The sequence below is a fragment of the Canis lupus genome, chromosome 14 (assembly GCF_048164855.1).
Source record: "Canis lupus baileyi chromosome 14, mCanLup2.hap1, whole genome shotgun sequence".
Taxonomy (NCBI): domain Eukaryota; kingdom Metazoa; phylum Chordata; class Mammalia; order Carnivora; family Canidae; genus Canis; species Canis lupus.
Genome location: NC_132851.1, coordinates 37,239,848 through 37,254,728, shown reverse-complemented (window position 1 = coordinate 37,254,728; position 14,881 = coordinate 37,239,848). Strand labels below are relative to the sequence as shown.

The 14,881-nt window shown below is 48.9% G+C and overlaps 1 protein-coding gene across 25 annotated transcripts in view; it reads left to right on the top strand.

Annotated features, from left to right (window-relative positions):
* PTK2 (protein tyrosine kinase 2) overlaps positions 1–14,881 on the top strand; it is a 266,922-nt gene that overhangs the window by 248,864 nt on the left and 3,177 nt on the right. For 17 of the 25 annotated variants that reach the window (XM_072774653.1, XM_072774657.1, XM_072774652.1 and 14 more), the window contains 5 exons: positions 3,358–3,420; positions 6,855–6,894; positions 7,229–7,335; positions 11,800–11,955; positions 13,200–13,280. In XM_072774653.1, the coding sequence (XP_072630754.1) occupies positions 3,358–3,420; positions 6,855–6,894; positions 7,229–7,335; positions 11,800–11,955; positions 13,200–13,280 (447 nt within the window). Of the gene's footprint in view, positions 1–3,357; positions 3,421–6,854; positions 6,895–7,228; positions 7,336–9,252; positions 10,614–11,799; positions 11,956–13,199; positions 13,281–14,881 lie in introns of those variants that run through there. The other 8 variants (XM_072774650.1, XM_072774661.1, XM_072774658.1 and 5 more) reach the window with 2 other exon arrangements.

The following is a 14,881-nucleotide window of genomic DNA, read 5'->3' as shown; positions in this document are numbered from 1 at the left end:
CAATTCCAGGAGGGCTGGGAGAGATGAGGAGCCTGCAGGGGAAAGCTGTAAGCTAGCAGAGGTTCTCGAGGTTGAAGGAGAGAAGTGAGAAGTCGTCTCCAAACAGGCAAGTACAAGACAAACCAGCAGTGCTGACATCGGAGCTACAGCCAGTTCTCCAGAAGATCAGGCTCAGATAATTACTGAAGGTGCTGCACTAAGCAACAGATTATCTACTGGAAGGAGGTGCCATCTAGGATCGGTGTAGCTGGAGAGGAGAAGTCACTGCCTGGCTTTAAAGCTGCCGCTACAAGCCAACTCCCTTGTTAGGGGCTAATGCAGCTGGTGACTCAAAGATGAAGCCAGTGCTCACTGACCATTCTGAAAGTCCTAGGGCCCTTCGGAGTCCTGCTCAATCTACTCTGCCTAAGCTCTGTCAGTGGAACAAGAAGAAAGCCTGGATGACCATCCACTGTTTACAGCGTGGTTTACTAAATATTTTAAGACCCCTCTTGAGACCTACTGCTCAGAAAAAAAAAATTCCTTTTGAAATATGACATGTACCTGGTCACCCAGGAGCTCTGACAGAGATGGGCAAGAAGGTTTATGTTGTTTTCACGCCTGATTACACAATATCCATTCTGTAGCCAATGGATCAAGGAGTAGTTGTGATTGTCAAGTCTTGTTGTTTAAGACCTACATTTCACAAGGTGATAGCTGCCATGAATAGAGATTCTTCTGATGGATCTGGGCAAAGTCAACTGAGAACCTTCTGGAAAGGATGCACCATTCTAGATGACATGAAGAACATTCATGATTCATGGGAAGAGGTCAAAATGTCAACAGTAACAGGAGTTTGGAAGAAGTGGATCCAACCATCATGGATGATTGAGAGGTTCAGGACATCAGTGTAGGAAGTCCCCACCGATGTGGTGGCCATGGCAGGAGAACCAGAATCTGAAGTGGAGCCTATATGTGGGACTGCACTGCCACGATCTCATGCTGGAACTAAGGACGAGGCGGTACTGCTCAGGGAGGAGGAAAGAACGTACTTTTCCTGAAATGGAAGCTGCTCCTGGTGAGGATGCTGTGAAGACGGGAAGTGACACAAAGGATCTAGAACATTCTGTGACTCTAGTTGGTTGGTAAAGCAGCAGCAGGGTTTGAGAGAACTGACGCCAGTTTTGGAGGAAGTTCTGTGGGTGAAATACTATGAAAGAGCATCACATGCTACAGAGAGGCCGTTCAGTGAAAGGAAGAGGAAGAGTCAGTCGATGTGGTATTGTTTGGCAGTAAAATATCGTTTAATTCGAGTATCTACATCGTGTTTTAAACCTAACGCTGCTGCAGGCTTAATAGGCTAGAATATGATGTAACCATGACTTTGATTGCCACTGGGAATCCAAACATTCATCTAACTCGCCTCATTATGCTGTTGGCTTTGTTGCAGCGATGTGGAGCAAACCTGCACTATCTCCAGGATGCGCCTGTAACTCTGCCTTCTAAGCTTTGGGTTCTTCATCTGTGAAATCTCTTTTCTACCTTGCATTTTTATGAAAGCATTCCTTGAGCAAGTATTTACAAAATATCTCATATGTGCACATATTTAATCCTTAAAGTCACTGTATGAGGTAGCCAACCCCTTGACCAGCCGAGAAATGGGTTTGGAGAGGTTAAATGCCTTCTCCAAGGGGACACTGTTCACAGACAACGATTCATTTCTTCCCTCCTGTGAGTCCTGCTTTCTACCAAGTCATGGAGATAGTGGGGGAAGCTGACAGCCCATGGCCTCTGTCCTCACAGTGCCTGGCATCCAGTAAGAAGAAGCAGAAATGTTCTAACATTTAGGAAAAGTGGGTAGATTTATACAGTATTTTGTTTATTGCGTTGGCTCAGTTTTAAATGGCAGTGCAGTGGTTGTAGGGCCCAGAGAAAGCCTCCTGACAGAGGTAAATCCAGACAGTGCAGCAGTTGGGCAGCTTGTTGTATATACCCAGGATTTTTCAGATGTTCAAACCCTCTGACTCAGTAACTCCATCCTCAGAAATCTATTCCAGGGAAATTATCAGGGATTTAGTCCAATATTTGTATGCAAAGGTCTTCGTCCGTAGTCTATTACACAATCAAAATTTTGAAGATGGCCCCACCATTCAGCAGACAGAACTATTCATTTTACTTGACACTCTTGTGGCACTGACTTTGCAGCATTAATTGTTTAATCCTCCCATCAAACCTAGGCTGTGGGTACCATAAGTGCTCCATTTTGGAGCTGAAGAAACTGAGGCCCAGGTCACACAGCTCAAAGGGGTTGGAGCCTCATCAGAACCCAGGCAATCTGACACCAGAGTCCATATGCCTCACTTTGGTTTCTGTTTCTGCTTATGACAACCTTCATGGGGGGATGTCATACAGCTTTTTAAGCACAGTTTTTACCAATTTCTACTATATTATTGTTACATAAAGGCTAGAAAATTATATGGCATGGCTTCATTTTTGTAAATATACATTTATACGAAGAGAGAGACAAAGCTCCTTTCTTTCTTACTACCCCACCCCACCAGTGCTTATAGGTTCTGTGCTCGGTGCTCAGCACTGGAGCCTTGCAAGCGTAGGGCATACAAGTACAAATCAAACAGTGGGATGTTCTCTGTCAAATGAGGGAAGGACGTAATCACTGCATGATTCCTGCCACATAGAGGATCTCTGTAAGATACAGCAGACTGGCAAAGACCAAGAAAGGAACAGTCCTCTCAGGAGAGGCCGTGGGAAATGCACCCTGAGAAGGGGTCTGTGGCCAGAGTGCACGGGCAAAGGGGAAGGCAAGAATCACCGTGGTGTCAGGGAGGCAGGAGGCCCCCGGACAGACTGGCCTTCTACAATACCTTCTGCCAAGCTCGGCACGGTGATGGCATGGAACCTACTTTGCCTTCTTTGAGATTAGTGAAATTTACATATTCCTATCTACGTTAAATCCAGATTTATCCTTATGGCTTCTGTATCATGGATGCATTGGGTGAGGAAAGGGGGTGGTGTGTAATTGGACTATTTGCTGCTTTGGCAATACAGCCAAGTACACAGAAGCCTTCCTCTGCCAGGAAGCAGGAATGGGTACCTGCTCCTGGGGCGGAGAAGCGAATTACAGGCTTTCCTGGATTGTGTGGGGCCGTGGTGCGCTCCTGATTGCCATGCACATGTGGCTTTGCTGAGGCAACTAACCTAGGTTTGTCATCATTGAGTTTGAGAATTTTTCTGAAACTTGGGAGCTTTCAGCTTCTCTTATTTAGAGGATGATGGTGTCATATAAGGAAGGCACTTAATACAGAATATGTGTGCGATTTTCAGACCAAGAATGAAACTGTCTGGTTTTGTTTGCTTTAGAAACCTGATGTGCGGCTCTCTCGAGGCAGCATTGACAGGGAGGATGGAAGTCTCCAGGGCCCGGTAAGCAACTGCCGAGTTTCACCAGGATGTAGGTTGTCACTTTGTGTCATAAGTTAACCACGCTCGCTAATCTTTGCAGCATGGAACATGGGAATCCGTTCTTTAAGTAAAGTGAACATTTTAGCCAAGATCATTAGAAGCTACAATGCACAGCCCAGCATTGGATGCAGGTCCAGGTTTCTACCCCATTACACAGCTTCGTAGTAGCAGCGAGCCAAACTCTGCTCTACAGAAACATACATACCTACTGTTGATGCACATAAGCTGTCTTTGCCACATTTTTCCACTCTTAGTGCATGGTTATAAGTTTCCATGGTCACAGGAAACTTGTCCAAACAAGATTTTTTTTCCGTCTGTGTGTTGTAGAGGGGAAATGCCTGAAATTCTCTTTGAAGAGCTAGTTTCATGATTATTCCAGATATGTTTAAAGCCTGCTTGAAATATTCCCTAATCTTTTAAGGAGAAGAGTTTAAATCATCTTATTAAGATTTCCATCAGCACATGTCTGAGTAAAAGAAAACCAGATTTCTCTAAACACGAGAGAGAAACCTGTGCCTGCCAGGTAACAGACCTCCGGATATAAAGCTCCACCCTAATAAGGCTTCTGGATTTACTTGTAGACACACATGCATGCATACATGAGACTGGGGCATCACCCAGCTCCAGGATGCACAGTACAGAATGAACAACTCTAATCTGTACTGTGAAATCCAGCTGCCCCCAAGATTTGGTCCCTGGAAGATGTGCTCAGTCACCAGCATGGGAAGATTAGGTATCTTCTGTCCAAATGTGCTGACGCAGTGGGCTCTGCAGATGGAATATGGGATATTGCTATTTCACAAGCATGAAGTCACATCACCTGCCATTTAACATCTCCACACACACAGCTCCTTCTTTATTAACATTAAAAAATTAGCACATGACAGGTAGTCTGTCCTGAGTTGTTAAGACTGAGAATCGGCATGAAGGTAAACTCTACTTGAGGGACTGGCTGTTCACAACACCACTAATAGGGCATTTTATTACAAAAGAGAAATCTTTTGTGTTCCAGTATGTGGCAAATGGCAGTCCCCCAGAAAGCATGTGGGACGGGGTGAATTAGACCTGAATAGAAGCATTCTTCAGAAACACTCTGTGGAGCCAATGACACAGGACAAGTCCTCTAGCTATCTTGTCGCCCAGGCCTAGGTAACAGTGGAAGCACTTAATACCGATGAGAAGGTACTTAGTGCTACAGGGTGCTGTGCTGAGTGCTGTTCTCCTGCCACCTCCCCGAGACCTCAGCACTCCATCAAGTTAGGCCTGTTGCCATCCACACTCCACAAAGGAGTAAACTGAGGCTTGTAGAAAACTTGCTCAAGGTTACCCGTCGTAGTGCTAGATGCCAGACTGCACCAGCAAACATGATGGCTCCCTGCAAGGGATGTGGTTCAGGTTGTGGGTAGTTCCTTCTGGAAGGCCAGTAACACCTCGTGACCATTCCAGTTTTCTCTCTTCCATCCTTTGCTAAAGATAACAATCTGATTTGGCCCACTTCTTGGAATGCTCCAACTTAACGCTTTTGAAAATGCACCATGGCTTCAGGGAGAATGCTTTGGCTAGAAAATTGCGGATTTTAAGTAGGCATGAGCTAGTGGAAACTGACCCCATCCACTTGCATAAAAAGTAAAAACCATGTGGATTTCAAAATATATACAATATATACAAAATGATATACAAGTTGACCACACGTTCATTTTGTGACAACACCCCTGTGTTAGATGTATGTTATCAGCCTATTTGTTAACAAATTGGAAAACAACTCCCCAAACAGTTGAATGACTTCTCCAAGGCCCAGGGCCCATAGCTAGATACGTGGCAGACCCAGAACATAGCCTGACCACACACTCGTCTGTCAGACTTCTGGAAGCAGGCACTTTTCTGTGCCTTCCCTCCCAGAGCAACCTGTGGAATTGCCTAGCATGGTACATTATATGTACTTCTGCTGAATTAATCTAGGATGTTCTTAGAATAGAATTTTCTAGTTAATGGAACTTCCTTGCAACCTGGGTATCAACCAGAAAATTCTTTGTGCTGTAAGTCTTTTTTAAGTGTGTGTATTTTACTGCCTGGATCCGTGAATACAACACAGCTCACAGACTGTGTCTACTTTAGAGTTTGGGCCATGTTTCCTGCTGTTTCCTGCCCTCACTCATCCTCCAGCTGCCCTGGCTGCTGTGCTGTTTGCCCCTACTAGGGGATCCCCTATCTCTGGGCCATTCGCCTCCCAAATTCCTTCATGGCTTCCCCCACCCAATGTGCTCCACCCAGCGTGCTCCAAGGCCCCATTCTCAGGAGGCCTGAACTTCCCACTGAGACCTGCAGCATCCTCACTGCCTGCCCCACCCCCATCTCCCTTTTCCACGGGGCTTGGCAATATGCGTGAACCTGCTGTTACTGTCTCACTCCCTGTGTTACACTATCCACTCCACAAGGGTGGGGCTTGTTTTGTGCCTAGAACAAAGCAAATGTTCAATAACTGTCAAGTATGTGGTAGGTTAACTGTGAAGTACTGCACAAACTTGGTTGTGGAGGAGCCCTTGTTCTTCACACTGTCCAGTTCTGAGGGCTTTGTGGGTATGAAACAGTATGTTGACAGTAGATGTGTTCCCAGCAGAGGAAGTTTTCACTGTGCACACTGCAGTTCTTGTATTTCACAGAGGTGGCTCTCTCTCCTTACAACTAAAAGTAAAGCACCTTTAAAATATGTATTTTTTAACTAGTTAATTATTTCAAATAAGTCTCTTCAGAAGTAGAATGTAGTTCTAAAAAGACTTCTTTGCATTTAGTTATCCTAGGACAGGTTGTTTGCAGTGTGATGGCAGGGCTGGCCTTCAGTGGAACAGTCTTTTGTCCTGTTCTGAGGGTGGAAATTCTGGGCCTGTGGCTTGGTCCAGAACTGATGGCGCTGTAGCACCAAGTCCTGACACACACAGGCTTCGGGTGACAATGACATGGGACACGGAATGTCTAAACACCCCAGTGCCACAGATGAGACACCTCCCATCATCTCTCTACCCCTTATACCTCTCCTTGTAAGGAGAACATCTGGGCTGTGAGGCAGCTTCCTGAGCAGAAGGCCCAGACACTGGGAAGGCCTGGATTTCACAGTCCTGGAAGGTGAACTGAGGCCTCCATGGATGTCACTTTTTTAAAGGAAATTCTAAATTGACTGTGATGACTCCTGTCCATGTTCCCATACTCTCCTGTGCTTGCTCCCGTCACAGCCCTTTCCCCACAGCCTGCTGGCATTTTTGCTTTTTCCAAGTCCCCCACCCCCAATTAGGCCTTGAACCCAGCACTTCACACAGTTGTACAAGCGGATGGAGGGTGATGGGGAGGCCATGCCCTTTAGTGTATGCTGGTGTAGTGATGGAGCTTTTCTTTTCCCACAGACTGGAAACCAACACATATACCAGCCTGTGGGTAAACCAGGTAAGCGAAAAAATGATCTGTCAAGTTTTTATAGTTTAGAGGGGGCGGGTTGTAAATGTACATAGTTCCCTATTTTTGGAGTACCTCATGATCCTTTTAACACTTTTCCCTCTACGGATCAAACCAAGTATGATGTTTAGCAAATTCAGCTGATAACTAGACCATTGGAGAACAGAACTTACTGCTGTAATGCATCAGAAACGCCTCAGTAGGATGCCCTCTCCAAGATCAGTGTATGTTGTAGTAACATGAATCCATGCTCAGTGTTTATTTGGGTGTTTCTGTTCTGTGTCTTATTATGCATCACTTACTGGGACACCTTCCCTTTTACCAGATCCTGCAGCTCCGCCAAAGAAACCGCCACGGCCTGGAGCCCCTGGTCACCTGGGCAGCCTCGCCAGCCTCAGCAGCCCCGGGGACAGTTACAATGAGGGCGTCAAGGTGGGCACCTGAGCCCGAGCTCTGCTCAAGGCTCTGTGGAGCTTCTCGCTCCGGGATAGTGGTCTGTACCATGATGTGGAGTCAGTGCTGAGGACGGAATGAGCAGAGTGGCACTGCCATGGGCTCCAGGCGTCCATTTGGTTGGGCTCTGATCCCCTCCAAGAGTCAGGAACAAGCTTGGCAGGAAGCCTGTCTTTTCCAGTTTTCCCTCACATGGTGGAGTCTTGGGCCTCAGGCAGAGATAGGTTTTCTTCTTCACAGGCAGAATGTTTCTTTGGAATAAAGTGTGGGATGGCTTCTGGTTTAAAAAATTAATTAAACCAGGACACCTGAGGGAAGCAAGACCTTCTGTGGGCTCACTGTCTCTTAAGTGTGGAGCCAGAACCGCGTGCATCTCAGGCCACACGGCCACTGCCTCTCCTTGGCTCGGGAGCCCTTCACGCACGGCCTGCCCCGCTGCGTGTGAGTGGGGCCGTCGGGGTTCCTGACTGCCTCCCGCCCCCGGCCTCCACCAGGCCCTGCGGCGTTGGGCTCTAGGTCCCTTGGAAGCCACTCTCCTCCCCAAGAGAAGCAAAGCCAAGGGTTTTCCTCTTTGTTCCCATTTAATGAGAGGCTCCCTACTTTGCATTAGAGATGAGTTACCTCTCAAAATGTATCTTGTTTCCCAGTTCTGATACACCAGAGATATTTTAGAGATATTTTAATATCTCTAAAATCAGGGTGACATGTTAGTTTAATTGGCAGCTTTTTTTTTTTCCTTAGAGGAACATAAAGAACAAGAATGCCTCCTGCAGTGGATGGGGTCTTAGAATCTAGTAACTCTGTTGCCAGTTAGGAGAAACATTTGTTTTCTGACTAACCAGGAACGCCCTACCTTACCATGTGCTGGGACAGAGCTGTGCTCACATTAGCCTCAAGGGTTGCTGGTGGTAGGATTGTTTCCACCTTTCCATTGAGACAGCAAGGCTACAGAAATCAAAGGGCATTTTCAAGGTTACAGGCTCCCCAGCTGAGCCAGCATTTAGCCAGCAAGCTGATTCCTGGAGACAGGAGAGGTAGCCCTTGGCAGAGAAGACGCCATCTCCAGCCCAGAGGGGCGGTGAGTGGGAAGTGAACGGGCTGGCTCTGGCTGGACCCACCCACCTCCTATGGGACACAGTACAAGTCCCACTAGAGCCAGAGGCACCCTTGCTCTGAGGGCCGGCTCCTGGAGCACGTGCTAGCAGGTGGTCAGCCCCTGGAACTCAGAGTGCTGGTCCTGGAGCTTGGCCCGGGGCTGGGCATCCAGCAGCTCCCCCAGCTTGGGATGGGGGGCCTCCCCAGCACGCTGCTGGCACCACACGGGGTATTCTCTGAGGAGGAGCAAAGGGGGACACATCTCTTCCTAATGTAGTTACCTGACATAAATTTAAAAAGGGAAGAGGAAAAATTAGGTTAATGAAGTTTGACGTTTACATGAGCCACAAGAACAAATTTTCTAAATGGCTTGTATTATAAGGAAAAATCTACTTTAGAGGTAGCTCAGATACCACCTAAGAATTCTGACATGTATTTGGCCTCCTGTTTGTAATAACATAAGTGAATATAATTGGAAAATACCCTTAAAGATGGTGTTAAGCAGGTCAGAATCATGATGGAAATAGTATGCTTAATTAAAACATGTATCAAGTAAAGATTCCTTTAGTAAGAAGTGTGAAGTAGGGGTGCCTGGGTGACTTGGTTGGTTAAGCATCCGACTCTTGATCTCAGGGTTGTGAGTTCACCAGGCCTTGGGCTGGGTGTGGAGCCTGCTTTTAAAAAAAAGTAAGCAAGTATGAAGTATGTCTCTAGCATCTTCCTTACCCATCTGTTCAGTAGAGGTTACTGAATCCAGCCTAACAGAACAATACTGTTTAGCACTGAAATGCTTATCTCTAGCTGTCACTAACGGAATTCATCCAGGTAACGTCCAGTCAGAAACCCATCTTGCTCTCTCCTTGGTGGCTTTGTTACGATTCTGGATTCTCTGAGGCTTTAAGCACCCACCTGAAGTTGGAACTGTGTATGTCTCTGGGGGGTGGCACCTTATCCCAGCTGCCTGCCAAGGAACCCCCAGGTTGGCAGGCCCCAGAAAGTAGGAAACCAGTGACAACGATCTCTCCAATAAGCTTTGGCTTTGGGAGTGAATGGTGGCTGGAGGCACCAGGGCACTGCTTCTGTGACCCACCTTGGTTGGGCACAGGGCAGATACAAAACACAAGCTTTAAGTAGATTAGCATAAAGCAGCCTTTGCCTCCTGGAGTCTAGGATGGCGGCACCTCTCCTTGATGGAGCCCTGCCTGCAGCCCCTGTTCAGGAAGCTGTGCCTTTATGTTGATCCTGTCTGGTGGCACATTTTGCCATGTGAGTCACAGGGCCCCGTGTGACTCAGTGCAGAAGGGAAGAGACAGGGATGTCCTCTCTTGAAGTGATGCAGTTAGGAATGATCCCCCTCTTTCTGATGCAGGGAAAACGCACTGTGGCAGGTCAGACCTTGAAATTTAATAAGATTCTACTGAACAACTATACCAAAGGGTACACCTGTTTCAGACCCGTCTGAGGAGGGGTCAAGATGGCCACCTTTTCCCAATTTACATTGTCTTTTTACAGTAGCGTAGCCTTGGTGTAAGCTGTAGAAGAAAAAAAAACATTAAATAAAACTTCTAAGTTTAAAATAAAAGAGCCTGAAACATAAGACTTGGCTCAAAAGGATTTGTTGTTTGTTTTTTTAGGTTTTGTTTTTAAAATAATCTCCTGATGTCTTTACGCACAGCCCCAAGCCAGGGATCTTTATTATGGTGTCATGGCTCATGACAAAGCCTGTTTCCAAAGACGTGGGGGGCTGGGTGTAGGGAGCGAGGGTTGGACAGTCTCTCCTGACAGCCCAGAAGTCCGACAGGCCATTCTCAGTGATGTCAGGTGCATTTCAGTGCCCTTTCTTTCTGAGGACCCCTAACGCTTTGCTTCTTGCATGGCTGCCAGGTTGTCCCTCTCGGGCTCTGTGTGTTGTTTTCTGCATTTACTTCATGAAAGCAAGCATGGCGTGTGGCAGGCCTCCTTACCTAGTGTGCGGGCACCCTGGACTGACGGCCCAGCTGTCTGCGTGGATAACTGGGGAACCAAGGGCTCCTGGGCAGGCTTCAGACTCGCTTCTTTTAGTTCTGCTCATGTGTTTTTGTGGGGGGTTTGTCTGCCACCTTTATTAATATTGTTTTTCTTTTTTCCCTTTCTCTGATAAATTTCTCTAACTTTTCCTCACCTCCCGTTCAACAATAGCCATGGAGGGTAAGCACCTTGTGTCTGTGTGTCTGTCCTGCTTCTTCACACCTAGCACTTTGCATGTGACTCTGCAGCAGAAATCAGGAAGTCTGGGGAGGGCACTTTTGCTTGGCTTATCACCAAAAACAAAGTTTTTATTTGCCAGAGAGTAAGGCATGCACACCTTTTCAAGGACTGAACTATTCCTGTCCGTGTCTGTCTCGAGCCAGACTTGAATACCCGGGCTCCAGGTTCCCAGACAGAGTCGGCCCAAGGGTTCAGAATGGGCACCTAGAGGTTTAGACGGAGCGCTGGCAGCAGCCCCATCGGCAAACGGCTACTACTATGTACTACAGCTTAGTTATCTTAAAATACACACATACTGCCCTTTCTGTGCCTCGTGTTACCAATTTGAATGTTCAAATGCCGTTGGGAGACTTTCCTCAGGCCCTGCGCTCGCCAGCCTCCAGTGCTCGGCTTCTCTGGGTAATGGTCATCGGTGTCTCTGTGCCACTGGCTCTGGGGTGGGCATCTGCTCCTTCATGTCACCCTCACCACAATGGCCAGGTGAGGAGCCAAGTCCATACCACTGGCAGGTACATCCTGGGGCTCTTGGCGGCACCGCCACGGCCCTCACTTGCACAGTGTGGTGCAGGCAGATGTGTCCATTTCACAAGACTTGTATCTCAGCTTGGTGTAGTCGTGAAGGGGTCACACACGTTTCCATGAGGTGGTTTGAAGGCAGCCACGCTGAGCCATACAGTTCGTACTGCAGAGGTCAGACTAAGCAGGAATTCTTAGAGTCTTAACATAGAATGCTTGACCCCCTAGCTAGCTTCCTGTGAAATCCTCAGAGAGGCGTAAAATACATAATTCTTTCTCTTGGTGAATGATTCTGGGGGGTGTTGAATCACTACTCTGAAAGAATCTGGGGCTTTTAGTGTCATGTGTATGATTCCACTTCATTTCCTTTAACTGAGCTCAAAGTTATAAAAAATGATTGTCTCATTCACTCGTCACTTGGATGAATTACTTTACTGTCATCCTCAAATCGAGCTGTAGCCGCACAGACCAGAAAATCAATTGTGATCTGCTTTGATCTCTTTTAAAGACCCTCTCTAACCTAGCACTGCAGTGGTGTGCCGCCACCTTGTGGGGTCTGGGGACATAACGGCTTCTGTGTTACAGCTTCAGCCCCAGGAAATCAGCCCCCCGCCCACTGCCAACCTGGACCGGTCCAACGACAGGGTGTACGAGAATGTGACGGGCCTGGTGAAGGCTGTCATCGAAATGTCCAGCAAGATCCAGCCAGCCCCACCGGAGGAGTATGTTCCCATGGTGAAGGTAAAACCCAACTCTGCGCCAGTGGGACATGTTCTTAGAACCGTGGAAGCCACGGTGCCCCTCAGAGTCAGACCCAGTGCTTCAGAAGTTGTGCGTGAAGGCCACACACAGTGACTGCGTTAAGTCACACAGAACTGCTGTCCCTGACCCTGACACTGGGAGGGAACGTCCAGGAACCCCACAGCCTTTAACAGTTAGCATTTGCACATATGGTCTTGCGTGAAAAAAGTGAGCCACAAAATGGCATCACACAGGCTTATTGGTGTCACACCACTTACGTGAAGTTTGACAGCGTGCAGAGCCGTGCTGTGTGCAGCCTCCGGGACACGCAGCTCTGCTGAGGAAGCACCAGCGCACGCAGGAGAGCACTTGACCTTCAGGTGCTACCCCGGGGAAGGGGCCGTCGTGGAGAAGGACGTTCAGGGACTTACCTGTGCTGTTCTCTTCCACTGAGGGGTGGATGTATGGGTGCTCACTGAATCGTTTTTAATAAGGGTCAAAGACAAGAATGAAAATACCATGCACTAGTCTAACCTTTCCAAGCTGCATTCAGGGGCTTGGTGTCCTGGAAGAAAGTGCCAGAACTGTGTGAGAGGCATGCCGGTGTTCGCAAGCTCAGAGGTGTTCTGCAGTTCAGAGTGCTATGAAGCTTTGCTCTGAGCCTGTATTTCTGGAACGTGTACTTGAACACACTTTTTTGGAGTGTGGTACAGTATGCAGAATGTAAAATTGACATGGTTTTATGGTTAAGCCTCCAGCAGGGTTACGTACATTCTCCTTGTTAGACACCTAATCCCCAAAACTCCTCTCACCTTGCAGCACAGACACTGTGTCCCCATTAGCAGCGCCCCGCCCCCGGCACCCCATCCACTCCCTGTCCCCGTGACGTGGGGGCTCCAGGGCCCAGAGGAGAGGAGGAGGGGCGCCATGCCATATCTGTCCTTTGGTGACAGGCAGGCTCATCACGCAGGATAGTGTTCAACAGATGTGTCCACGCTGTGCAGGTGCACAATGGCCTTCTGACTGATACTCCATCAGGGGCCACGTTCTGAGCCTTCGGGGATCTCAGTCTTGGGGGGAAACCCCTCTTAACTTCAGATCAGGCTCAGTACTGAGGAAAAGAAATACAGAAATTTCCATAAAGTGTTGAAAAGGAAACAAGCCCTGGAACTGGGAGGAGGCGCCGCTGCCGGTGGGGAAGCCCTTCATGTGTGTCCTGATATCCGTGTTGTCTTGTCTGCTAGGAAGTCGGCCTGGCCCTGCGGACGTTACTGGCCACTGTGGACGAGACCCTTCCGGTCCTGCCGGCCAGCACGCACCGAGAGGTAAGACACGGCACCCCCTCCTGTGCTGACCTTGCGGGCGGGACGCTCCCAGGGCTCCGGCCTGGCTGTGATGCTCCTTCCGGCTGCTCTGAGGTTGTAACCCTCCAGCCACGGAGGCTGGTGGGTTGTGGCTTGCCTGCCAGGAGCGGCCGTTCACCGGGGAGGCGGTGAGGAGCTGCACCCTCTGGGGTTGCTTAGGTCCCACTTGCCACTGCCGGCTGCCAAGCTGCGGGGGTCTGGGCCCCAAAGACAGGCGACTGTGGGGTAGCAGGGAGCATGGGTGCGAAGCTGGGCAAGGGCCAAATCCTTCAGCACCGACTCAAGTAGAGGCCGAAGGACCAGAGAAATGAGCAGGAGAGGCAGCCCGCCCTTCTCTTCTCCCGTGCATTTTTCTGAAAAAAAAAATTAGTTTGCAAATGACGCTTGTTTTCCCCATAGAGCAGTGATTTTTAAAATGCCCTTTAAAGTAATACATGAGTTTTGAAATTTTTTTTAAAGACATTATTTATTCATGAGAGACACAGAGAGGCAGAGACACAAGCAGAGACACAGGCAAAGGGAGAAGCAGGCTCCATGCAGGGAGCCCAATGTGGGACTTGATCCCGGATCTCCAGGATCACGCCCTGGGCTGAAGGCGGCACTAAACCGCTGAGCCACCTGGGCTGCCCCAAGGGTTGGTTTGTTTGTTTGTTTGCCCCGAGTTCTTTTTTAAGGAATCAGAATTCACCCAAAATACTGTCTCTTATCAATAATCTCATTTTTGCCATTTTTAGCCATTTCATATCATATGTTGACCAACAAATGAGCAGACATACCTGCATTGTTTTAGTAATGCTCCCCGACATGCCAGCCTACAGAGGTGCTCCCTGACCTCCTCCAGGGGTGCCTGCTGATCCAGGGGTGCTCCCCAGCCTCCCCCAAAGATGCTCCCCGACCTCCTCCAGGAATGCTCCCCGATCTCCTCCAGGGGGTGCTCCCAGACCTCCTCCAGGGGGTGCTCCCTAGCCTCCCCCAAAGATACTCCCTGACTTCCTCCAGGGGATGCTCCCTGACCTCCACGGGGTGCTCCCTAGCCTCCCCCAAAGATGCTCCCCAGCCTCCTCCAGGGGGTGCTCCCTAGCCTCCTCCAGGGGTACTCCCTGACCTCCCCCAAAGATGCTCCCCGATCTCCTCCAGGAAGTGCTCCCTGACTCCTCCAGGGTTGCTCCCTAGCCTCCTTCAGGGGTGCTCCCTAGCCTCCCCCAAAGATGCTCCCTGATCTCCTCCAGGGGGTGCTCCCTGACCTCTTCCAGGGATTCTCCCTGACCTCCTCCAGGGGGTGCTCCCTGAGCTCCAGAGGTGTGCAGCCCAGGCCACACTTGCACATGCAGCTGTGTCCCTTGGAGTCCATGACTGCCCTGGCCCTGCTCGCCCTTCCCACTCCTCTTCCCTCCTGGCTCCTGCACCCACTTTTCTATTCTCTCTAGCCCCACAGCCCCCAGGGCTGTTCTCCTGTGTTTTCTTAGTTTCTGAAGTGATATCAAACTTAGAGAAGAGTTATAAGAACAGTGCAGAGAATTCCTGAATATCCTCGACCCAGTTTCACTGCCTTTTAACATTCC